This window comes from Heloderma suspectum, chromosome 3 (genome assembly GCF_057233095.1).
Source record: "Heloderma suspectum isolate Gila_16-S chromosome 3, 16-S_ref, whole genome shotgun sequence".
In the NCBI taxonomy this organism is placed as follows: Eukaryota; Metazoa; Chordata; class Lepidosauria; order Squamata; family Helodermatidae; genus Heloderma; species Heloderma suspectum.
In genome coordinates this window covers 262,955,537-262,981,955 of record NC_139460.1, presented here as the reverse complement: position 1 = coordinate 262,981,955, position 26,419 = coordinate 262,955,537, and the positions used below count along the sequence as shown (strand labels likewise).

The window sequence follows — 26,419 nt, the reverse complement described above, 5'->3', positions numbered from 1 at the left end:
GGAGTGAAGGGAATCTGGGATATTCCATTGGCTCTCCTGAGAGACTAGCTACCTTTGGCTCTTCTTCTTCCCCAGAAGTAACCATTTCATCAGGCTACCTGAACTGTTCCCCTCCCAGCTGGTCATTATAAAAATGGTAATTTAAGAACTGGTGCCTCAGTTTGCGTTTTTCCTCCTCCCCCCGATCCTCTTTTCGTTTTGTGTCATATCTTTTAGATTATAATCCTGAGGATAGAGAACTGTCTTGTTTTTTATTGAACTGTAAGGTGCTCTGTGAGCTTTTTCAGCTGGAAAACAGGGTAAAAATGCTTTAAACAAATAAGATACCAGATAATATAATCCATAGTTCCATATTAGGTGCCCCTAAGAATGTGCCAACTACTCTCAGAGTTGAATCTATGATGCTACCAGCTGTGAATGGGAATGCATCTGCATATCCTTAATTATTGGCTCAGATTTTTGTCTATTAAAGGCTGCATAAGACTTTCAGAAGCAAAACCTCTAATAGCTCACAGAGGACTGAATGGCTAATAGAGTCTTATTGGTTTCTCAAGTATATTTCAGTGGTATAAAACCAGTGGAAGCAACCAAACTGGCCTTTGATCTTTCTGTGTTAACATATGTGAAGGCAGCTCCATGGCACCATATGGTTAAATCTACCCATGATTACAATAGTAGTTTATCATCACTTTCACAAGCCTCAACACAACAAATACGTTAAAAGAATAAAAGCAATTAGAACTGCTGTGATGTTACATTAGGCCATTGATTAAGACTTTTGTGTCGAAACACATTTGGCTTATGTTGTAATATATTTCTTAATATTAGGCCTATTACCAGATGTTTATTATTTGTGTGGTTTTACGTGTTACTATTAGCACATGTAATAAAGGAGTCTGTACAGTGTTCGTTTTTATTTGTTTTTCCTTAACTGTGTTTCTGGCTTATTTTGTACCTTTTGTTCTTCATACAAATATATCAAACATTTGGTCCTGCAGGGCGTGTTTGAGCCCCTAAGGGTGCAATCCTACGCTGGCTGGGGAATGCTGGGAGTTCTTGGACCTTTTCCTGTCTAAAGATGCATAGGATTGCACCCTAAGACTTCTTGTTAGATCTGAAGACACTTTTGAGAGTACCAGTTCTGGAAATATTTTTATTTAAACAAATCACCGACAAAGCCCACTTTCCTAGAGTAGATGGAAAGCGGCACTGCAATTCATCAAAATGTCTTCGTGTGATCTCAATCGGATGTTAACACAACAGAAGCATCTATGCTGGATCTGTTGAACCCCCATGAGACTATCTGGAAAGAAAACAAAGGACTCTGTTTCATGCTGGAAATGCAATTCCAGTTAAGTTCACATGTTATTGGCCTTCCCAGCAGTGTTTTCCTTCTGGGCTGATCCTACACATCTATTTGTTGTTGCAAACGGTTTCCCCACTTTTAGTCAACACTTTGCTCTTTGATTATATCCTAGTTCCCTAGAAACTAGAGGGCCACACCAGTTGGATCAGAAGAGCTGCTTTAGAGGCCAAGAGATACATTCTTCGAGGATGGAAGCCTCTGTATTTACCCTCAACATTTAGATGAAAGAACTCTAAAACCTGGCAATGTAAGAATCCAAATTTTTTTAAAAAAGGAAACAAAAGAGCACAGCCTTGCGATCTGGAGCTCTGAGGACGAAACCTTCAACTAAGTATTTATGTTAGGGATGTGATGTTGTTTGAGCTGTCTATAGTTCAGTACTTTGGAAGCATTTAGCTGCCTGTTTACCCCCAATAGCAGATTAAAATACTTCTAAACAAAGTGTACACCTAGGATTATTTGGTGGGTTGCAATCCAGGTATTGTACTAAGTAATTATAGTACAAGAACCTTTGAACCCATTTTTTTCTTTTATTGATACAAATATAAGCTCCCAGTTAAAATACAAGTAGTGTAGTAAGTATATAAAAGCAATTAAACTATATTTCTTGAGCATTTCTTGCTGTTACAAAGACAGCATTGCTGAGTCCATTTTGCTTACCAAGACTTCCCTATAAAGTTGTCTGGCAGTATCACAGGCAAGGAGTTTTGATATCGAAGAAGTTATCTGACCTCCGAATCAGGCCATATTTATACAGTTTCTGCAATACTACTTCACTGCCAATATGTCAATGCTAATTGCTGTTTCATAAATCTAAGTTCACAATCTTGACTTCGAAAAGAATCTTTGATGATTAAAATTCACATACAAAAACTTAAGATTCCTGCATTGAGCAGGGGGTTGAACTCAATGGTCTTATAGGCCCTTTCCAACCCTACTATTCTATGTTTCTATGATTCTAAACATATACTTTTCAAGTTAGGTACAATTAATTTCAGTATATGTCTTCAGAAAAGCAATTCCTCACTCAAAATTTACTAATTAAACTTAAGTACATACATTTTTCTAGATATATGTGATTTAATGTTTATACTTTACCTCCAAAAATTTACTCATTAATTGATAAGCGAAATTTTAAGTTCAGTCTGACCCTGAATAATAGTTTGATGCCTCTCCATTTTTCACATCATCCTTTTAATCTCTATTGATGAGTTATAATTCAGCCTTCTCTATTTGAATATTATCCAAACTGCTTTGCCAGTTACATTTTGATAACAGTTACCTAAAGTTCATTGTGCACTCACTTTGTATCCTCCCTACTGGTACCAGTTACCTTATTATTTATTTAATTCTCTGGATTCCTAACTGCCTTCTATGCAACATGCTTAATTGCCTGGGGCTTGCAGCTCCAAGACAAGACAGCTTTTGCTTGTGTGTGTGTGTGTGTGTGTGTGTGTGTGTAAATAGTCACTTTCTTCAGTAATCATTTCAAGCATGATTGAACTGTGCCACCAACCTTTTGTGGCAGATCCATGACATATATTTCTTGACCAGTTGTATCTCTTACATCCCATGGGCACTTAAGAGGAACAAAATATATTTCAGATATGATGCATGTTTGCTTTATATAGTTTCTCTCTCAACTCCTCCCCCTTCTCTCTCTCTCTCTCTCTCTCTCTCTGTTTCCTGTCTCTTTCTTATACTGCAGTGCATGCTTATGGAATGTATTTGTTAATTCTTGTGTATATGTAAAGAACAACATCATGCTTAAACAAACAAAAAGGGGTCAAGCACTGACATTCTGTTTCCAGCAGATGCCGTCTGCAATTCTAGACGGAGGATCATGATAGGGGCGTTGTGGAGGGTATTCTTTGTTATTTGTTGCTATGTTTTGTGAACAAGGAGATAAGGCATACGTACAGTCAGGGCCAGAAATATTGGAACAAGGATAACGGTTTTGGCAGTTTGCCTCTGTACACCACCACATTGAAGTTGAAAGGAAACACACCCAGATGGGAGCGAAGACAGGACTTCCAGCTGTAATTCAAGGAGTTGGACAAAAGTGGGGCACTAACCATTCAGGAAGTACAGCCAGTGGCATACACACACACCCATCATTGGTCGCTCATAAGTAATGGAACAAACCAACATCATTTCAAACTGAAAGATCGCCTTTAATACCTGGATGAAAATCCTTTGCAGTCAATGATTGCCTGAAGTCAGGAACCCATGGACATGACCAAATGCTGAGTTTCCTCCCTCGAGATGCTTTGCCAGGCCTTTACTGCAGCTGCCTTCAGCTGCTGCTTGTTTGTGGGTCTTTCTGCCTTCAGTCTTGTCTTCAGTAAGTGAAAAGCATACTCTATTGGGTTGAGATCAGGTGACTGACTTGGCCATTGAAGAACATCCCACTTCTTTGCCTTGAGAAACTCTTGGGTAGCTTTTGCTGTATGTTTTGGGTCATTATCCATCTGCAATATGAAGCGGTGTCCTATCAATTTGGCAACATTCGGCTGAATCTGAGCAGAAAGTATAGCCCTATACCCTTCAGAATTCATCCTGCTGCTTTTATCAGCAGTCAGGTCATCAATAAACACTAGTGTCCCAGTTCCACCGGCAGCTACACATGCCCATGCCATAACACTGCCTCCACCACGTTTGACAGATGATGTGGTATGCTTTGGATCATGGGCTGTTCCTTTCCTTCTCCATACTTTTCTCTTCCCATCGTTCTGGTACAAGTTAATCTTGGTTTCATCAGTCCAAACAATCTTATTCCAGAACTGGGCAGGTTTTCTTAGGTGTTTGCTGGCAAAGGCTAATCTGGCCTTTCTATTCTTGAGCATTACCAGTGGTTTGCACCTTGTTGTGAAGCCTCTGTATTTACATTCATAAAGCCTTCTCTTGACTGTAGATGTTGACAATGACATGCCTACCTCCTCAAGAGCATTCTTGACCTGGCTAGATGTTGTGAAAGAGTTCCTCTTCACCATGAGCAGAATTCTGCGGTCATCCACTGTAGTTGTCTTCTGTGGTCTTCCAGGCCTTTTGCTGTTGCTGATCTGGCCAGTTAATTCCTTCTTTTTCAGGATGTTCCAAACTGTTGTGTTGGCCACTCCCAATGTTTTTGCTATCTCTCTGATGTGTTTATTTTGTTTCCTCAGCCTAATGATGGCCTCCTTCACTCTCATTTACACCTCTTTGGACCTCATGTTGGGAGTTCCAGTGAACAGCTACCAAATGCAAATGTAACACTCAGAACCACCTCCAGGCCTTTTATCTGCTTGATTGGTCATGGGGGACCCAGGAAACAGGCCACACCTGGCCATGCAGCTGCTTGTCAGCCATTCATTCCATTACTTATGATCCCCCTACCACAGGTGTGTGTGTATGCCACTGGCTGTACTTACTGAATGGGTAGTGCCCCACTTTTGTCCAACCCGTTGAATTACAGCTGAAAGTCCTGACTTCGCTCCCATCTGGGTGTGTTTCCTTTCAACTTCAATGTGGTGGTGTACAGAGGCCAACTGCCAAAACCGTTATCCTTGTTCCAATATTTCTGGCCCTGACTGTATTTGGAATATTGTTGTCTTGGTACTGAGCACTGGTCAAGAGACGGGAATAAAACAGAAGAGGTCATATTGTATGCTTTTGTTGTGGCAAGCAGGACCAGCATCAGGGCAGGGTAAGCATCACTGGGCATGTGCTTCCAAGATTATTGAGATGTACCGATGTGGTCCATCTCCCCCGGTGCTGCTTCACACACATGCAGGACCCGCTATGCCTCCAGTGTCAAAAACTCTACCCCTAGAACAGTGCCTGGAGAGATGGACCATTGTAACACTTCAAGTAATCTTGGAAAGGGTAAATAAAAGGTGAGAACTGACCTGGGAGAGATTTCCAGAACCATAAGAAGAGAATTCCTGTCTACGTACATGGATAATCAGTCCCACACTGTCAGGCCTGAGTAAGGATCCAGCTTTCCAGCCAGCCCTATCTCCTGATTCTACTGAGCTTAAACGTAAGAATTATTCCCTATAAAAATTTGTCATCTGTTGAATATTATGGATAAGGCTTCTTGCTCCTTGCAAGAAAAATTGAGATTCCTCTTTAAGATTGTCTAGCTTAGATTACTTATTTATTGCTGGCTGGGGGATGCTGGGAGTTGTAGGGCTTTTTTCTATCTAAATATGCATAGGACTGTGCCTTTAGAGAGTAAACGTTTTACTTTTGTGTTACCTATCTGTCCCCCCCACCCACGTACTTTTACACTACACACTTTTGCCAAGGGGAGATAATGGGAAAACAGGTTGAAGTCACTCAGCAGTGACTAGGGGGTTAGCTGGTGGTGCCCCCTTCCAGGCTGATGATAACTTGCAAATTTCATAGTTCCTCTCATTCAAGAGTGAGCATGGCCAGCCCAAGACATTATGCTGTCTAAGGCAGAACAGCAACCTGCCCACCCCCCACCCCGCCTCAGCCTAGTCAAGGGGCATAGTACCCTAGGCCAGCTTTGGCAGAAAAATCTCTCAAATACAGTAATAACTTACTAAATAACTAACAATTCGGTGCCCTCGCATGACACCTCATTCTGCCCAGCCCAAGAGTGAGACTGAATTTAGAGATGGTGGCAGATGTACGTTGGGGTGTTGGTGGGTAGCTGCATGCTCATACCAGCTGGGAATCTCCACAGCATCCCCCTGAATTTTATGTGGAAGACTGTTTCTATGATAAGGGACTTACAGTATGATTTTATATAGTATTTCGGTATGCTACAATTTTGTTAAATTCAATGGCCAAGCCCTAAAGCCATGGGTGTCAGCAGGAAATTTTCTAGGAGTGGGGGCAAAGTATGTACCTACATAACTAGTATCAAAATCCAGCTGTGGTAGATCTGGGGTGCTTCCAGATCGAGGGCTCCTAGCGCTACCAATCATAAGGCATGGTGCAGCTATTCCATCTTTTATTTCTTAACAGATTTTTTGCGGTAAGGGAAAAGAGAGAAGAAGTGGTGGGAAAACATGGAAGGGTTATGAGTTGAAGATGACGACATCTGGGCCCCCCATAAAATTCTGTGAATGAAGCCAGGTGATGGCACCATAGCATCTTTGTCTAGAAGCACCTTAGGTCTTCGGGGCTGCAGTGGCTTAGTGGTTAAGACGCTGAACTGCAGACTGGAAGGTCAGCAGGTCAGCAGTTCGAGACCCAAGTGCTGCGTGACAGAGTGAGCTCCCGTCTTCAGTCCCAGCTCCTGCCAACCTAGCAGTTCGAAAGCAAGAATTTGCAAGTAGATAAATAGGTACCGCTTCGGCGAGAAAGGTAACAGCGTTCCATGCACCTCGGTGTTCAGTCATGCTGGCCACATGACCACGGAAGCGTCTTCGGACAGCGCTGGCTCTTCGGCTTAGAAACGGGGATCAGCACCGCACCCTAGAGTCGGACACGACTGGTTGGGGACACCTTTACCACCTTTACCTTAGGTCTACCCTTCAGTTGTTTCTCAGTAGGTAGACCTGGTGTCCACATGACATTTTTCTGCCCATTGCTGAAACCCTCAATTCTTTCCCTGACTCCCTTCACCACGACCCCCAACCTTAATTGCACTGCTGCTATGATCAACTTCACAGTCCGCCCTCTGCCTTGTAACTACATACCCCTTTGGAAAAGTGGCATGCCAAGGGACTGGATAAGAGCAGTGGAGAACACTACAGGCTTGTCACATGGTGCTCTGTAAAGGCTTTTCTACATAAAGCTTTTATTGTGTGCTCGTCATTCCTCACTCACGGTTGATTACGGGTGCTTGAGACGATGACATGACCCTCCAGCTTCACTTCTGTTTTTTAAGGGCACTTTCGCAGGTTTTTTGGAGCTGAGAAGATGCTGTATTTTTTTCATCCTGAAACAAAGCACAAGTTCTCACTAGCATAATTGCATTATTCTGCTGTACCGCAGTGCCACCTAGAAGTTATGTAGCAGAAAGGCAAGAAAGGAAAAGCTCTTTGTGTAGAAATACGATCTCAGTTCTGTGATGAAACCAGAAGTAGATACAGCGGGTTAACACCCTCGTATAGAAAAGCTCTAATTCCCCTCTCCCCCCTAGCAAAATGTATGTAACAACACTGGGCTAGTTTGTAAAGCTGACGTAGTCCACACTCTCTCAGCCACAGCACCACCCCCTGCAATATAGTTATAACAATGATAGACTTTATTTGCATTGGCAGGGTAATTGCTTAAATCCTTAAAAACATAGTTAAAACACAAAAACATTTTGGCTTGAAATAAGGCCTGAGTTAGAAAGATCATGACCCTGTCTTTGCGGCTACTTCTTGTTTTTGGCAAGACATACTACTGCCTAATCAAATACACTAAAATCCTGGATTTCCTATTGTTTTTCGATGGGGCAACAACCACCACTCCATCAAGGAAGATGTTTAACAAATGGCTTTAAAATTAACCAGGAAGTTTCTTTTCCAGACAATGGCTATGCCAATCATTGCTATGATTTCATTCATTGGCTAAAAATGCTGAAAGGCAGGAGCAAGCTAGTTGCACACAAAATGGTTGAACAGAATAGTTCCGGCTCATTTTGTTTCATAGTTTAGGTTCCATTGGCCATGCTGGCTGGGGCTGATGGCAGTTGTAGTCCAACATATCTGGAGGGCATCAGGTGGGGAAGGCTGGACTAGATAGAGACTTTGTCTTTTTTAAAGTGAAAGTTGGGAATCAAAGGATTATAGGTCTTTACCCACCCTGCACACACTCATGCCTATAGCCACTGAGAGGGCCTTCTCAGTGGCTGATCCCAGACAGTGGAACTCCCTGTCAAGGCATGCTAGGTTGGCTCCTTCTCTGCTGTATTCCTGCTGGCAGGACTTCGGCATGTAAGCTGGTCTATTGGGTTGGGTGCTGTTTTTATTCCATTAATGTTGTGTGTTTTAACTGTGTTTTTAATGTATTTACTTTATTATTGTTTTAACCAAGTTTTTATTTTTCAAATATTTGTTAATTTTTTAAAAGTTCTTATACTTCTTAACTGCCTTCAGTGCCAGGAAGGCACTGTTGGGGTACAAATCAATTCAATAAATAATAGGTTGGAGAATCATACGTATTCATTCATCTGTTTATTTATTCACTCCCACGGAACTTGTTTTAGAGTTGGGCTATCAGCAGCTACAGTGCAAGAGCTGAGAATCGGGAGCCTGAAGCCCAGTACATTCTGCTGTTGCCCAGGAAAACTCCAGCCTGACCTGGAATAATTTATAGTTTATATAATTTATGATTGATTGTTTAAAATTGTTTATAAATATGTGTTGTCTCTGTGTGTGCTTCCTGTTTATATGCTTTTATGTAAATGGTTTTATACTTTATATAATGTATTTTAAATGGTTTTTAATCTTTGTAAACCACCCAGAGAGCTTCGGCTATGGGGTGGTATAGAAATGTTTAATAATAATAATAATAATAACAACAACAACAACAGCAACAATTTGAGATCTATGCTGTGAACAGCCAACCTAGTAAAGTGAGTAATTCTAGAGGATACCTCTAGTACCAGTGGCAGTGAGCCTATGTACACCAGTTGCTGGGGAACATGGGTGGGAGGGTGCTGTTGCACTCGTGTCCTGCTTGTGGTTTCCTGGTTGATAGCTGGTTGGCCACTGTGTGAACAGAATGTTGGACTAGATGGACCCTTGGTCTGATCCAGCAGGGCTCTTCTTATGTAGGTTAGGAACCCTTTATTGCCCAGGGGACTCTCCAACCTGCAGCACGGCCTTCCCCTACCTGATGCCCACCAATGTTTTGGACTACAGCTCCCATAATCCCTGATCATTGGCCATGCTGTCTGGGGTTGAGGGGATTTTTAGCCCAAAACATCTGGAAGGCACAAGGTTGGGGAAGGCTGCTGTAGCTCCTCACACAGGTGAGCCAGGACCTGAGTTCCTGGTTCTAGCTCCAGCTGTTCCAGACAATGCTGGTTTTCATTCACAGATTTTACAGATGGGGAAACTGAAGATGAGAAATGGTGAACTATTGAGAGCCACTCAGTTATTCATATCTGGAAGACCTGGAAGATATACATCTCCCAGGTCTCCAAGGTCTGATTCCCACTATCTAATAGTTGGTTCATTTTTGTGAGCCCCCGCGGTGTGACCTTCCTGTTTATGCTAAGCTAGCATTTTCTAGATGGTAGTATTTTGTTAACACGGGCTTTAGATGCTAAGGCAGCAACTTCTGCCCTGGTACTAATTATGCTTACGGAGCCTTGTTATGTTCAGTCCTCTGCACTGTAAGATTGCCACCATCTGGGAACAGGAAATGCTTCCCTTGGGGTCCCTTGTGACTCCCTATAAGTTATGGTGCTCCAAGAGAGAGAGGTCTGGCAGGCAATTGTTAACTTTTCTCTTCTTATTTCCGGGTTTAATTCTATGTCCAGACACTAATTATATTTTGAAACACGCACCCCACCCCCCTGCTTCCTTTGTTTATTTTTATATTGCTCTACAGATTGTCTGGAAATTTATCAGGGCCTACCTGCTTTTCTTTAGTAATCTCTGCTGACTGAAACCTCAGGAACATGGATGTTACCCGTTTTTCCAAGTTTGAAGTTCACATTTAGGATTCCGGCCTTAGAAGAGCACCCTAAACAAGATCAAGGCATTTTGGAAGAAGCAAACCGAGAGCAGCATACTGGTAACCCAAGTAACAACTGGTCCAGTCTTGAGGTTTCCTTGTATTTTAATGTCACAAGCATAGTTTCTTTCCTCCTTTCATAGTAAGATGACAAACCTCTCTGTGAAAGAATTCTGTGGAGGAAGAAGCCACATTAAAAGCAGGAGTACTTTTTTTTTTTAACCAGCTTCGGCTGGTTAGACAGCTGCAATGATATCTAGGGAAGTCAGACCTAGTCTCAGTGCTACCTACATTGGTTACATCTAGGGCAGACCAGTATAATGTGCTCTATGTGAGGCTGGACTTGAAAATAGGTTGGAAACCGCAATTGATGCCGAATGGAGCTGCTACAGCACTTGTGGGAGCTAGGTGTTTGGACCATATAACACCAATTCTGTATTGCTTACATTGGCTGGTTATTTGTTGGTGGCCCCAATTGAAGGTGCTGGTCTTGACCTTTAAAACGCTAAACGGTTTGGGACCAGGTTATCTGAAGTACCACCTACACCATCACAAGCCTGCCCAGGAAGGACTGCCTACACCAGTATGAGCCTACTCTCAGACCCACTAGTAAGAGCTATAAGGCTAGGAAACACAAGGAACGGGGCCTTTTCAGGAGTGGCTCCACAACTTTGGATCTCCCTGTCTGGTCTCATTGTTGCTAGTGTCTAAAAGAACTTTGAAAATACTTCTATTCCAGTCCACATTTAACTAATTTGCTGTGTTGAAAACAATGTAACTGTTCTGGACTTTTAATTTTAAATTGTATTTAATATGTTATTCTGGTTGTGGTTAATTAATTTGCAGTGCTAGGACAGTTTCCCAACTGCTGCTGGCCTTTAACTTTGAAATTGCATTTAATTGTATTGTTGGGTTTGATGTTTTAGGGAGCAATCCTATGGCCACTAGTCAGGAACTGACCTCCCCACACTTCCACGCTGCCTCCGAGGCAGCACGGAACAGCCCCATCCTCCACACTCACAAGAGGAGCACAGAGCAGCCAAAAGGGGGTGTTCCTGGAGGGCGTTCTGGGGCGGGGAGGGTGGAAATGCCTATACGACACATCCAATGTGTCGTACAGCTGCCTCCTCCCCCGCTCTGCCCTCTCGTGGCTAGACAGCTGTAATCGGCTGTCTAGCTGAAAATGCAGGGCAGGAGAAGCGCGATGGGAACGATCCTCTCCGTCCTTCTCCTGCCCTACATTGGATAGGCAGTCACCTCCGAGTTCGGAGGCAGTCACCTATCTGAAAGGATTGCGCCCGTATATGTTCTAAAAAAAAAATCTGTACGCTGCCTTGTGAGACAATCTGCTGTGAAGGACAGGATAAAAATGCATTAAATAAATCAATTGCAGGAGCGCAGATCAGGACCTCATAATGGATACAGGCGCACATTTACAAACTTAGGTTCAGGTTCCACCCACACAGATATCACTGGTGCATCTGAGACTTTCTATCCACATTTACTGCTTTTATGTTGGGTTAAGTTTCCTTTGGAATGAAATTACTGGAGGCTTCCTGGCATTTTGGAATATTTGTTGCTCCTCCTCTTCACCGTTGCAGGCTGAAGATAAAAGTAGTGGTGAGAAGAAAGTGGTGAGTTGGAAATAGGGTGTCCACTTATGCATTGCCAAAAAGGAGGAAATGCATCACCGCAAAAGGGAGTGCCAATTTGCATAACATTTGCATATGCAAATTTCTATGTGTAGGCACAAATTTAGAAAAAATTATAATACAATACATCTCACCATAGTGGAGAAGACTGAGCTGGTGACCTGTGTGCCTGCTCAATCTGCTCTCCAGGGGTTATGTGTTGATGGGCCCCTGCTCTTTCCCTCCTTGTGGTTTAAACCAGACTTGTTCTGAACAGCCCATCAAATAGAGGACACCTTCAAATAGAGGACTGTCCTCTGTAAAGCAGGACACCTGGTCACCTTGCAAGCAAGGGGTAGCAATGATGAGAAAGAGGATGAGGAGCAATAGGAGCTGATGACAATGGATAAAAGAAGGTAGACTCACAGAGGCAGGGGGCCCACTGAGGGTGTCTTTCCAAGGGCCCTCGAAAACCTGGAGCCAGCTCTGAGTTAGTCCCTGTGGCAACCTATTGTTTATCTATACCTAGGATGTGCCCAAGCAGATGATGTGCTGGGCCAGAACTGTTCTTAGAATCAAGAACTACCAAGCTGGAATGGTTCCTAGGAGACTATCCAGTGCCAGCCCTATAACATAATAAATGGCTTGGTGTACTGCTTAGAGAAAATATATAAGCAGAGCATAGAATAGCTGTATCCCACTCTCTGGAGAGAAGTGGTATTCCTCATTTTTATTTGAGACACAGCATTTTAACATAGGATATTTAGTAACCTCTCAAGACGTTGCTTCGAGCAAGGACATGTGGCAATTTCCTGCGCAAGTTTAAACCATCCAGTCAGCTATAAGGAGAGAGGTTGTTCAGTACAGTCAATTAGAAACCAGAGAGGAACTAAAAAAACATGAGTTGGCGTTGCCACATATCTAGCAAATCATTATTTCTTTGCAAGTAGGGGGTCCTTCATAGGGGGAAAAAAAACCCTACTGCTATGTGATGATTCAGTGTGTGGGTTTGTGGTAAAGGGGAAATGCTATTTATCTTGCCTTTGTTGATGGGATTTGGTTCAGGAGAGTACAGGTCATAGGGCAGCAATTTGGGAAAATGCTTGATTGCCTGACCAAAAAGAAAAACTTGCATTTCCCTGAGGGGAGATGGAATTCCTGTAAAAAATATACTCCTCAAGGAAACTTGACAGAAGTAACTGAGGTAAGATTTTGGGATCCCAAGGCAAAGCACTGACTACACAAGCACAGGACTTCATCACCCAAGATGAGATGTGAAAATTTAATAGTGTCAAACTATTAAATTTCAGCCAGATTGGAATATCTCAGAATCTGGCTCAGTGAGAATCAACTAATTATAAAAGCAGAACAGAATCTGACCATCCCTAGTTTGATCTTCTTGTACTCCATGATTACTTCTTGACTAGTGAACAGTAAAGCTGGTCCACAAAGTTTGCATTTGTCTCCTGGCAACACGTCCCTGGATACACTATGTATTCCATTTCCTCACCATTCTTCAGACCTCAGCTATATCACCAGAATCTGGGTGCAAGGCAGCAATATTAAAAATACACATGTTGCCTTGAGGAAGTTTCCCAGTGTTAGGAAAATAATGTTTTCATTACAGTTCCCCATTCTTGTCTTCTAAGATCTCTTTGAAGAAACTATGCAATGTTGCTTCACTCCAATGAAGGAATTGTAACTCATGGCAGATGCATGCCAGTCCAAAGATGTAGCTGTTTTGCCATTTGGAGTTTAAATGCACACAAAGTTAACTATGCAGAAAGGCCCTAATTAGCCTGCTCACAAATAAAAGCACACAGCTTGTGGTTTCAAAAAAACCTGTGAGCAAATAAGCGATTCACTGTGAAACCTGTGGAGGAGAAGATGGGGCATGCAGAGTAGTGTACAATTAGTGCTTTCTGTTTATGACACCTTCATAAATTAATGTTACCCATGCAACCTGGAGGAAAAAGCAAGCAGATCTGACACAACATGACTACCCTATCCTATCCTGTGTCAAATAGTATTTTTCCTTTTGTCTGTTCTGAGCCTGTCATGTTTAAAACCTCTTGCTTCCTGAGGTGAAAATGAATATTGAATAGGACAGAGCATATGATCATTATATTACTCTTTGTAGGAAAAGTCTTGGGCTTAAAGGAGCTGTATGTATACCTGAAGTGGGTTTGTCAAGGAGATTATTTCTAGCAGCCATTCCAGCAGGCTGTAACAGAGGGGGATGGGAGGGGAAGCAGGGCCATTTTTTCCCTCTTCCCTCCTTATCATTTCCCCCCTCTTCCCTCCCTCCCTTTTCTTTGTGTGTCATGTCTTTTTAGATCATAAGTCTGCGGGAAGAGACCATTTGACGGTTTGTAAGCTACTCTGGGAACCTTTTTGGCTGAGGAGCAGGATAAGAATATTTGAAATAAATAAAATAAATAAATCATTTTGAGAAGAATGCAAGCCATTTAGAACTGTGCAAGATTAACCTATTTATAGTGAAAGTGAGGCAGAGAGAAAATGACTATCAAACTAAAATTATGACTAACTACAGTTTGTCTGCTTGTTTATATGTGATGAACTGAGCTTAGCTGAAAATGGAAGCAAAAACTTCTGATCTTGTAGCTGCTCTCAATGTGGACAGGACTGCTCATAAGCATGTGGCTCACTCACGGAATATGAAACTACTTTGGTGTTATGTCCAAATGCAGCCTATGTGTGACCTTTACACCTATGTGTGAGTTTGGCATATAACCCAAGATTCATGGCTGCTATACTGAGTTAAGTGTGCATAGGACTGCAGCCCTTAGTTTAATTCTAAAGTGGAATGTATGGGTGAAATATGTTTCCATATCTCTGACAGTCAGTGCAATGAAGGGGTGCAGATTTAAAATGAAAAAGAAGGTATTAGTGTTTCTAGCATCCAGACTAGCGTGAGTCTTTTTCATGCCAACTGCTTGAGTTGCAGGGAAACCCACCCCAGTCAGTTTTTTTCTAGTCAACTAGGCATCCATTTCAGCCATTCACACTATTTCTGTATTCAGTGAAGCATATATCCTCAGCTGTGTTCCCCTGCTTTGCAAATCTTTGTCCAAGCAAGTGTCTTACTTCTTCTGTAATGGGAGATCAGTTATGCTCATAATGTTTCTGGGACATACACTGAAGCAAACAATTTTTTTTTTAATTGGAGAGAGATGTTCAGAAAAATCTCTGGGCCATGAAATAACAGACACCTGGAAGGGACGGGTAGCATAACTCTTTGAACCTTAAGCCTGTTTTGGAAAAAGAATCCTTCATTATGTGCTGAGGTTCTATACTGCCAAGGGTAAAATAGATGTTTTTTCCTAAAGTCTTTTTTGTGTACTTTGTGTTTCTGTGTTGCTAGCTATGTTAGACTCTCCATGGAGGACAGGAAGGAAGAATAAATGTTTTATAAATGAATGTATATTTTAGTAGCAATTGATGGTGCTGAAGATGTGGTACTTGTCAGTCCTTAGTCAGGAACAGGGCAACATCCATGCTCTAGAAAAGGTATGTGTGGGCAGAATCCAGAGGTATGGTCAGGGTAGGACTTTGGGGCAGAAGTCCACAGCCCCACTCAGCAGAAGGGCCCCCAGTGCAGCAGGGTTAGCTTAACACATTTTGGAGTAAGTAAAGAAATGCACATTAGTGCCCCCCATTATATGACCATTAAATCCAGCCTCTAAAATTATCGAACTGTATCTCTGGGGAAATAACTGCTCTTTGCTCAACTTTACCAACAGTTCTGCCCCCGCCCCCGCCCCTGTGTCTGTTCCTATTTTTCATTTTCATGACGTTTTAAACGTATAAACCGCATTTCTACATTGCTGGGTTCAGGGTGATTTACAGCCCACAGAAATTACAGAATATAAAGCCAAAACCACATCTTCCTTCAATCCGATGAAAATACGTTATAATGAAAGAAACGCCAAAATCTCTGTTTGACAAAAGCCAGGTCACGGGGGCTGGGGGCGGTGGGGAAAGAAACAGTGTCATGAGGACAGTTCTTATTAGTCCTGTATTTGGAAGCGTGGGAGGTAGCAGAACTGAGTGGAGGAGACAAAAAGACTCTTCTGTGAGCAGCTGAGTTCCACCCCTGCAGAAGTCTCTTGAGAGTGAGGCAACTTGAAACGGCGGTTAAGTAATTGTTTTGTGTATAGCAAAGGTACAGTTTCCCCCTGCAGAGGACCACCACAATGAGACATGCATCTGCCTCAGGTTACAACCCGGAGTCTGTGGAGGATGGGGAAGACAGAGAGGGCAGATCTGGAGAAAGGGACAAAAGCTTCCCAAAACGAACCTGTGGGGCTTTCATCGTCGTGAAAGGCCCTGAGGGTCCGGAGCAGGCTGCAGCCCTGCGATCATTTTCGCCTCCACTGAGAGAGCGACACAGCACGACCTGCTTCTAGGTTCCCTCTGAGTCACGCAGAGTTAAACTAACCCCTCCCACAGCCCTGGACCGTTAAATAGCCCTGCTGCATGTGCCCCTCTCAGAGCCAGCAGAAGCTGAGCAAAGGAGCCAGAGCAGACAGGGGAGCGGGAGTGGGCACACAGGCACTGATGGACGAGCCAAAGGGTAAGAGAACAAAAATAAGTCGCTCTGAATTTAAACAGCAGAACCAGTCATCTCTCCCCCCCCCCCGCCTTTCCAACCCAAAGAAGGAACTGGAGGGGAGGGGGAGAGGGACTTGGGGGAATTTGCTGGCTGCTCAGAACAGCTGTGATGTCAGCTTCGACACAGACAAAAGTTTGAGGAAATTCATGCATATTCATGTGAAGCAGTTTTGCCATTCAAGAGCTAACTCATTCAGGGCTCCTTCTACAGCCTTCTGGATGTATCCCCAAGCAGCATGGACTGCAAAGGCATACCTAGCTGAGGACCCATCTGGACCTTGCTTCCAAGATGATGAATTCACTGTAAAGGAGATTTATTTTGGCCTCTCCAACATGCAGCTTTTCTGCATTCCTTCCATTCTGTGAAACTGGTGTGGATTTCTTGCTCCAAGTTTGGATTGTCTGGAAAGGGAGCAGTGACAGTGTGTGTGTGTTGTAAAGAAAGAACTATCTTGACTTAGAAGGGCAGAGACCAATAAAAGGGATTGTGACCATTGGTTTTTGGGTGACTAATAAGGCTACTACCAGAAGGGTGGTCTCCCATGGTGCTGTTATCTTGGATAGAGAGAGAGTGCTTGGGGTCGGGGGAGAGTAGATTCCAGATGTATGTTTGACCATGGCCTAGTATGGAGATGGGGAGAGAACAAGGTTATGTGTTACGGTGATTTCACTCAAGAATCTAAGTTCTGCCATTTTTTGCCCTGTACGTTCACATTATCTTCTGCACTCCATTTTGCATTAATAATAATCACATTTGACATATATTCTGCATAAGAGGCTCAAATCCAGGGGTGCTTCCAGACAGAGTGATCCTAGTGCTAACAATCAAACGTTATTGTGCACCGATTCCAGATTTTTTTTCCTGTTAAGGAAAAAGACAAAAGAAGCCATGGGGAAAAACTGGGACAGTTACAAATGGAAGACAACCATGTCTGAACTCCCCATAAAATTCCATGAATGAGGCAGGGCGATTGCACAATAAAAACCTCGTCTTGGAGCACCCCATGTTTCACGGGAAAGTATATTGCATCCAAGAGAGAACAGGTGTATTGCGGGGGAGCATCAGTGGTGGTAGATCACATGCTTTGCATGCAGAAGGTCCCAGTTCAATCCCTGACCTCTCCACTTAAAAGAATCAGGTAGCAGATGAAGGGGAAGACGTCCTTGGAGTCTTCCCCAGATGGAGAACCACAGTCGTTACTGGACTAGATGGACAAATAGTCTGACCTGGTATAAAGCAGCTCTGTGTGTGTGTGTGTGTGTGTGTGTATAGGTGACCTAGTAGTGTGAGAAGAGTTTGCAAAGCAGCCAAAGCTTTTAAGATTTCACTGCTGGCTGTGCAGAGTGGTGTTTGTTGCAAAAAGTGCTGATGCAAAGCAGTGATTCTCTCACAGGACAACTGTGTGTTCCAGAGCTGGAAAACTGTGAAGGTGGGAGTTTGTCCACCTGCAGCAAGAAATGCACATTGTGGTATTTCACACTGGAGTATACACAGGATAGTCCCAGTGGGAACTTGAAGTGAATGGGATATGCGAGTTGTCTGAGACTTTCCTTGTTGCTCCCAAAAAGCTTTCTCCGAGTGAAGGCTGTTCCCCACACCATGGCTGAAGCTGGGCTGTTACAAATTTTTCTGTCACCTTTCTCACCACACTTGACCTATTTTGTACTGCTCAGGAAATTGTGTAATTGGACTTGTCTCCGCAGGAAGGGGTAACTCCAGTATTTGTTGGGGGAAGCCTCTTCTTTTTGTGGTAGCCTGGCTTGCGGGTTCCCACTTTCCCTCTGGACAGGAAATGCAGGGGGAGAAGCTTTACTGCAGGCAAATGGGTTTGCCCCTGTTAAACCATTGTAGGCCATGATTGATTAGGGCAGGAGAAAAGGAACCCCCCTTGGCTTACAGTGAACCTTCTTCTCCCACTCCTGAAAGTATTTATCTTGGATCAGATGTTTCTCTTTGTGGGAGAAAGGGGGAGAAATGCCCAGGGGTTGGTTTGAAGTATTCAGAAAAGGAATGTTCATGCAATGGAACACCATTCCCAACCTGGTGCCCTCCAGATGTGTTGGACTGCAACTCCTGTCATTCAACCAATGGCCATGCTGGCTGGGAATGATGGCAGTTGTAGTCCAACACATCTGGTGGACACCAGGTTGGGGAAGGCTGCATTTGAGAAACATGCAGATTTGAAAGCCAGTAGCTGAACATTTCATTCTCCCACAATACTCTTATCAATGACCTTAAGGCAGCTGTGCTGGTGCAAAGGAACTTCAAAGGGAGATTAGAGTGAGAGACTGCTAAGTCAGAATTCATCAAGAGGTTTAATTCTATTGCCAGAGGGTTGAATCAGGATAAAAGGTTTTTATCACACTGCATATGTTAATTGGCTTTCCTAGCTCCAGGATGTTTGTGTTATCAGCAACAATTGCATTGTGAATCACCACTGTTAATAATATGACTATCACTATCTGTACTTTCTGCATTTAATTTCCTTCTGACCTCACTACTTACAATTCTCTTCCCCCTCCCACCCCCACCGTATGTAGTTTATATAACTGAAACTCTCCATAAAATGCGATGCATCTATGACAAAGTGGGCTATAATTCACAAAAGCTTATGCCAGAATAAATTTGTTAGTTTTTAAGGTGCCACAGGACTGTTGTATATGTAGATACGTCACTAATCTCAATTTATGTGAAATCACCCTTAGACAATGGTGCAGTTAGGTAATTTTAGACTCTGGACTTAATGATCTAGTAACACCGCCCCCCCCCCCCATGGTCTTATGTTTGGGGGAACTCTTGAGATGGTAACATGTATTACTTCACTACCTTCAAAATGTGGTAAGCCAATCCTGCTGAATTTTGGGGCTCTCCTGCTTAATCTCCTGCATGGGGCCCTAGCCTTCAGCCTCAAAGTCCTGCCTCCAGAGCACCACTTCCCAAAGCACAACTGCTGTGTGAATGACAAAACACTGTGAGATGGGTATGAAAAGCCACTGAGGCTTGGTTGATGATGCAATCACATCCGTTGTATCTGCCTGTTCCTGGATCAGCTGGATACAAATCTCTGTACCATAATGCCCATGCAATGCCAACTGCCCTGTGAAAGGTGTCAGACCAGGTTCCTGACATGTCCAGAGGGCAAGCCTGGGCATGATTAGGTGAAGTGAAGGTGGGGTGAAGGTCAGAACCAGCAGTGGGCTTGGACTCCTTGAATACCCAGGCCAAAGAACATGCATACCTTAGAAAGTTTTATTTGGGTGGGGGTGGGGTGAGGAGTTGTCAGACCTTGTTACATGATCTGCTCTGGCCTATTGATATTGTAGAGAAGCTTCTTACAGGTCTGGGTTGTCATCTTGTATCTCACCAAAACAGCACAGACTGCAAGAGACCTCTGCGCTACCTTATGCACATCAAACAAACTGGGCCCACCCCCACTACTCCTTTTTACTTTCCTCCTGGCAGTTGTTGTTGTTGTTGTTGTTCAGTCGTTCAGTCGTGTCCGACTCTTTGTGACCCCATGGACCATAGCACGCCAGGCCTTCCTGTCCTGCGCTCTCTCCCGGAGCGTGCTCAAGTTCATATTCATTGCATCGGTGATGCTATCTAGCCATCTCATCCTCTGCCGTCCCCTTCTCCTTTTGCCTTCAGTCTTTCCCAGCATCAGGGTCTTTTCCAGGGAGTTTTCTCTTCGCATTAGATGGCCAAAATATTGGAGCTTCAGCTTCATTATCTGTCCTTCCAATGAACAGTCAGGGTTGATTTCCTTTAGGATGGACTGATTTGACCTCCTTGCAGTCCAGGGGACTCGTAAGAGTCTTCTCCAGCACCACAGTTCGAAAGCATCAATTCTTCGGCGCTCAGCCTTCCTTAGAGTCCAGCTCTCACAGCCATACATTACTACTGGGAAAACCATAGCTTTGATTAGACAGACCTTTGTCGGCAAGGTGATGTCTCTGCTTCTTACTATGCTGTCTAGGTTTGCCATAGCTTTCCTCCCAAGGAGCAAGCGTCTTTTAATTTCATGGCTACAGTCACCGTCTGCGGTGATCTTGGAGCCCAAGAAAGTAAAATCTGTCACTGCTTCCATTTCTTCCCCTTCTGTAAGCCAGGAAGTGATAGGGCCAGATGACATGATCTTCGTTTTTTTAATGTTGAGTTTCAAACCAGCTTTTGCACTCTCCTCTTTCACCCTCAACAAGAGGCTCTTGAGGTCCTCTTCGCTTTCTGCCATTAGGGTGGTATTGTCTGCATATCGGAGGTTGTTGATAATTCTCCCGGCAATCTTAATTCCGACCTCTGATTCATCCAACCCGGCATTTCTCATGATGTACTCTGCATATAAGTTAAATAAGCAGGGTGAAATAATGTTATATAAGTTAAATAATGCAGCCTTGTCGTACTCCTTTCCCAATTTTGAACCAATCGGTTGTTCCATCTCTGGTTCTTACTGTTGCTTCTTGACCCTCGTACAGGTTTCTCAGGAGACAGGTAAGGTGGTCTGGTACTCCCATCACTTTAAGAATTTGCCACAGTTTGTTGTGATCCACACAATCAAAGGCTTTAGCGTAGTCAATGAAGCAGAAATAGACGTTTTTCTGGAATTCTCTTGCTTTCTCCATGATGCAGCGAATGTTGGCGATTTGATCTCTAGTTCCTCTGCCTCTTCTAAACCCAGCTTGTACTTCCTGTAGTTCTCGGTTCGCATACTGCTGAAGCCTAGCTTGTAGGATTTTGAGCATCACCTTGCTGGCATGTGAAATGAGCGCAATTGTGCGGTAGTTTGAACACTCTTTGGCGTTGCCCTTCTTTGGAATTGGAATGTAAACTGACCTTTTCCAGTCTTGTGGCCACTGTTGAGTGTTCCAGATTTGTTGACATATTGAATGCAGCACTTTAACAGCATCATCTTTTAGGATTTTAAATAGCTCGGCTGGAATACTGTCATCTCCGCTAGCTTTGTTGTTACTAATGCTTCCTAAGGCCCACTTGACTTCACTCTCTAGGATGTGCGGCTCAAGTTCAGTGACCGCACTATCATGGCTATCAGGGACATTCAGATCTTTCCTGTATAGTTCTTCTGTGTATTCTTGCCACCCCTTCTTAATCTCATCTGCTTCTGTTAGGTCCCTGCCTTCTTTGTCCTTTATCATGCCCGTCTTTGCACAAAACGTTCCCTTGAGATCTCCAATTTTCTTGAAGAGATCTCTCGTCTTTCCCATTCTGTTGTTTTCCTCGATTTCTTTGCATTGTTCATTTAAGAAGGCCTTCTTGTCTCTCCTTGCTATTCTCTGGAACTCTGCATTCAGTTGGATATATCTTCCCCTTTCTCCCTTGCTTTTCGCTTCCCTTCTTTCCTCAGCTACTTGTAAAGCCTCATCAGACAGCCACTTGGCTTTCTTGCATTTCTTTTTCTTTGGGACGGATTTCGTTGCTGCCTCCTGAACAATGTTACGGACCTCCGTCCATAGTTCCTCAGGCACTCTGTCTATCAGGTCTAATCCCTGAAATCTATTCCTCACCTCCACTGTATATTCATCAGGGATATGATTTAGGTCATACCTGAACGGTTTAGTGGTTTTCCCGACGTTCTTCAATTTAAGCCGAAATTTTGCAAGAAGCAGCTCATGATCTGAGCCACAGTCATCTCCAGGTCTTGTTTTTACTGACTGTATGGAGCTTCTCCATCTTTGGCTGCAAAGGACATAATCAATCTGATTTCGATATTGACCATCTGGTGACGTCCATGTGTAGAGTCGCCTCTTGTGCTGTTGGAAAAGAGTGTTTGCTATGATCAGCATGTTCTCTTGGCAAAACTCTATTAGCTTTTGTCCTGCTTCATTTTGTACACCAAGGCCATGCCTGCCTGTTATCCCGGTGATTTCTTGACTTCCTACTTTAGCATTCCAATCCCCTATGATGAAGAGGACATCTTTTTTTGGTGTTAGTTCTAGAAGGTGTTGTAGGTCTTCATAGAACCGATCAACCTCAGCTTCTTCGGCCTCAGTGGTAGGGGCATAGACTTGAATTACTGTGATGTTGAATGGTTTGCCTTGCATTCGTACTGAGATCATTCTATCATTTTTAAGATTGTACCCCAGTACTGCTTTTCCCACCCTTTTGTTGACTATGAGTGCTACTCCATTTCTTCTAAGGGATTCTTGCCCACAATAGTAGATATGATGGTCACCTGAATTAAATTCGCCCATGCCTGTCCATTTTAGTTCGCTGATTCCCAAGATGTCGATGTTCAATCTTGCCATCTCATGTTTGACCACCTCCAGCTTACCTTGATTCATTGATCTGACATTCCAAGTTCCTAAACAATATTGTTCTTTACAGCATCGGATTTTCTTTTCACCGCCAGACACATCCACAGCTGAGTGTCCTTTCGGGTTTGGCCCAGCCGCTTCACTCTTTCTGGCGCTACTTGGAAATACCCTCTGCTCTTCCCCAGTAGCATATTGGACACCTTCCGACCTGAGGGGCTCATCTTCCGGCGTCATATCTTTTAGCCTTGTGATACGTTCCATGGGGTTTTCTTGGCAAGAATACTGGAGTGGGTTGCCATTTCCTTCTCCAGTGGACCACATTTTGTCAGAACTCTCTGCCATGACCTGTCCGTCTTGGGTGGCCCTGCACGGCATAGCTTATGGCTTCACTGAGTTACGCAAGCCCCTTCGCCACAACAAGGCAGTGATCCATGAAGGGGCCTCCTGGCAGTGGCAGCTAGTAAATAAAGGCACGCCCCTTGCCCATGACTGCTTCTCTGCAGTGTCGACCCAGAATAGCAGCATGTATTGCAGCTGCTGATAGGCTGAGATATAAAGTGTGCATTGTGTGACATTGTCCCTGGGGTTTGTCCCTGGGGTTTCTTCCAGCTGATCTTCATAAGAGACACTTTGATCATATCATGCCAATACGTTTCCAGGTGCACTGGCTGCCAGTCTATGTCCAAAGTGTTTGTATTAACACTCAAAGCCCTAAATGGTTTGAGGTCAGGTTATCTGGAGGGTCATCTCCTCTCATATGTACAGTCAGGGCCAGAAATATTGGAACAAGGATAACTGTTTTGGCAGTTGGCCTCTCTACACCGATGGGGGTGTGTGTATGCTACTGGCTGTACTTCCTGAATGGTTAGTGCCCCACTTTTGTCAAACCCCTTGAATTACAGCTGAAAGTCCTGACTTCGCTCCCATCTGGGTGTATTTCCTTTCAACTTCAGTGTGGTGGTGTACAGAGGCCAACTGCCAAAACAGTTATCATTGTTCCAGTATTTCTGGCCCTGACTGTACCTGCCCGAACCCTAAGATCATCTTTAGGGGCCCTTCTCCGGGAGTCCCTGCCAAAGGAAGTGAGGCAGGTGGCTACCAGGAAGAGGGCCTTTTCTTTTGTGGCACCCTGGCTTTGGAATGAGCTCCCTAGAGAGGTTCGCCTGCCACCTACATTGTACTCTTTCTGGCGCCAGGTGAAAACCTTTTTATTTTCCCAAAATTTTAGTGTTACAATCTTTTAACTTTGCTGTTTTAAATCTGTCACTGTGTCTGAAATCTCTGCATTGCTGCTAGATTTTATTCTGGTTCTATTTTTACACCATAGTTTTAAGCTTTTATCTTTTATACTGTTTTTATTCTGTACTTTGCCATTTTAATTGTGGTGAACCGCCCAGAGAGCTTTGGCTTTTGGGCGGTATAGAAATGTAATAAACAAATAAATACATTTGGAGATAATTACTCCATACATTAACTTCGGCCTTCCCCAAAAATCGTGCCTTCCAGATGCATGGGACTGGCTATGCTGGCTTGGAATTATGGAAGCTTCAGTCCAGTATCACATTTTATGTATGACTGTAAGCCACCGTGAGTGCCATTTTTCTTAATAGAAAGGGAGGCTACAGATCAAATAAAACCAATCAATAATACATCTGTAGGGCACCAGTTCGGAAGCTGGTCTAGTGTGTGGTAGAATAAAAAAAATCCCTTGCTTCTCCACCTGTGCGTGACTGATGTGTTTCTAGAGGGCATAAAACTTCCCACAGCAGAACTGCTATATGCTAAATGTTCAACAAAACATTTCCCTAATTACTTATGTCTGACTAGATGCTGTGCAGTTATTATGCCAATTTTTAATTGATAGTGTGCTGCCCAGGTGAGACAAACCACAAATTGTTAGATTGCATCAGGTCCTTAGTAAGAACCCAGACAGACTGGAGGCTGGAAGACATCGAGGACGTAAGGATGCTGTTTCTTTCTCTCACATTAAAAGTGTTGTTTCATGTTGGAATACACAGCAGAGGCTGTTATTCTTGATCATTATCAAAATGATAGTGTCAGATGTCTCATTTTGAAACAGATTTGGGATGGGGGAAGAAGAAGAGAAACCAAGAAAAGTTGAAATCCTTTTTAAAATCCTGTTTACTTTCCCCCTAAGCTTTTTAGACTGATAAGCCACAGAATGTATTAAGTGGAAGGAATGCATCATCATATTCTGAAAACACTCCAGCACAATGCAAAATATAGTTCTTCATATTATTTTCAGTTTCTGCAATGAGAAGTGAGCTGGAATTACTTAGAGACCATTTGCTTGTTATGAGGAAGGCAGCCATAAGCAATTCATCACGCTTCTTAACATATTTGAGCAACGTTTCATAACAATGACTTGTCATGGAAATATCAGCCAGGGTCTTATGAGGGCTAGTGGTGTCCCATTAGAACATGAATCATTATGATTAGCTAACATTTTAGGCAAAGGCATTTTCAGAGAACTTACCATCAAAATCTGACCAGTTCATAAAACGTTTTGAGTGCAAAGTGACCCAGTGCTAATAGCTGAAAGCAAGCTACCTGAAAAGAAAACATTCAGAGGTAGTTCAGGAAACAGTAAAGAAAGATGTCTGTTGACACACAAATCTTTCAATGCACTTGACTCTTTCGGCAAAGAAGAGTAATCTGGAAAGACAGAAGGCTATGGCCTGGTTCATATATAATGCTAACCTGTGGCATGGGTTGTTGAATTCTGGTTGTTGTGATTTGTGAACGCAGCCCTGCTAGGAAACCATGATTTATTAACCACAAATGACCCAGAAAGAGAACTGATGGCTTGTTGTTGGGTTGTGAACTCTGGGTTTTGTAAACCATAGGTTGTCATTACTTGTGAACCTAGAACTGTGGGTTGTTCATGAATTGCTTCACCACGTTACAGAGGTGGAAGGCACAAGTAGTTAAAAAAAACAACCCAGCCATTCTACATGCTAGTACTGTAGCACTGCAAAGGCATTTGGAATACAAGGAGGAAATGGACAAAGGAGGAGGGAAGCAACCAATCAGGAATTGAAAAAACAAACCACTGTTTGTTTCATCATCTGCCAGACAAACCCTGGGTAGGGCAATAGGCCATGGGTTAAATAAACCATGGGTTAGTGTTATGTGCGAACCAGGTCATTAACCTGGTTCGCACGTAATGACAACCCAGAGTAAGGATTATCGTTGAAACATGAGTTGTTGAACCATGAGTCGTTGTAACATGCAAACACTGTACTACGGCTTACCTATGGGTTGTTAACCACAAACAACCCAAAGTTCCTACCCAACAACAAACCATGGGTTCTTTCCCTGGGTTGTTCGTGGTTAAAAACCCATAGTTAAACCGTAGTGCAGAGTTTGCATATTACGATAACCCACGATTCAACAACAACCCAAACTCAACCCATAGTCTAGTTTGTCTTAGGTACGAACAAGGACATTGCCTTGCCACTGCATGCATCTTCTGTAGGGATCAAGAACTAGAGAAAATGTCATTTAGAGCATGTTATAGGTTCCCCATCAACATTTACAAAATAAAGAGAATTTAGAGGTCTGTTCTGTGGAGTCCCATGGAGCTTGAATTTTCTGGAATAAGAGAGAGTCCTTCAAATTAAAGGCCATTAGAAAACCCCAATATAGAAGTGGATTGGAAGGGGTCAGATTGAGTGTGGGTGAGGCATACGTCCTATGATCTCTAACCAAAAGCTGTGTAGAATCAGAACTTGGCATTTCCATATTTGTTATCTTGCTGTACTATCATACTCCTACTTAGCAAGGCCTTCTACTCTGTCTGCAGTATTTCTTGACTCTTCAGTAGCAGTCTTGACCCGGAGTCCACATGCAGCATCTTGCTGTG

General features: G+C 43.3%; 1 protein-coding gene and 1 long non-coding RNA gene across 5 annotated transcripts in view; one reads left to right on the top strand and one right to left on the bottom strand.

Moving 5' to 3' along the window:
• Positions 1-1,141: 1,141 nt before the first annotated feature.
• Positions 1,142-16,087, bottom strand: LOC146351153 (uncharacterized). 2 transcript variants are annotated; one of them, XR_014789529.1, is made up of 5 exons: positions 15,950-16,087; positions 7,151-7,262; positions 6,670-6,796; positions 2,883-2,945; positions 1,142-1,303 (listed from the first exon to the last, which is right to left on the bottom strand). It is a non-coding gene; the product is annotated as an uncharacterized LOC146351153 (long non-coding RNA). The 2 variants fall into 2 exon arrangements; XR_014789530.1 differs by lacking the exons at positions 1,142-1,303; positions 2,883-2,945 and having other exon boundaries at positions 6,314-6,796.
• Positions 16,088-16,141: 54 nt separating this feature from the next.
• Positions 16,142-26,419, top strand: part of ENTPD1 (ectonucleoside triphosphate diphosphohydrolase 1) — a 75,266-nt gene continuing 64,988 nt past the window's right edge. For all 3 annotated transcript variants that reach the window (XM_084846679.1, XM_084846681.1, XM_084846680.1), the window contains exon 1: positions 16,142-16,225. In XM_084846679.1, the coding sequence (XP_084702805.1) occupies positions 16,210-16,225 (16 nt within the window). In that variant the 5' untranslated portion in view covers positions 16,142-16,209. The remainder of the gene's footprint in view (positions 16,226-26,419) is intronic.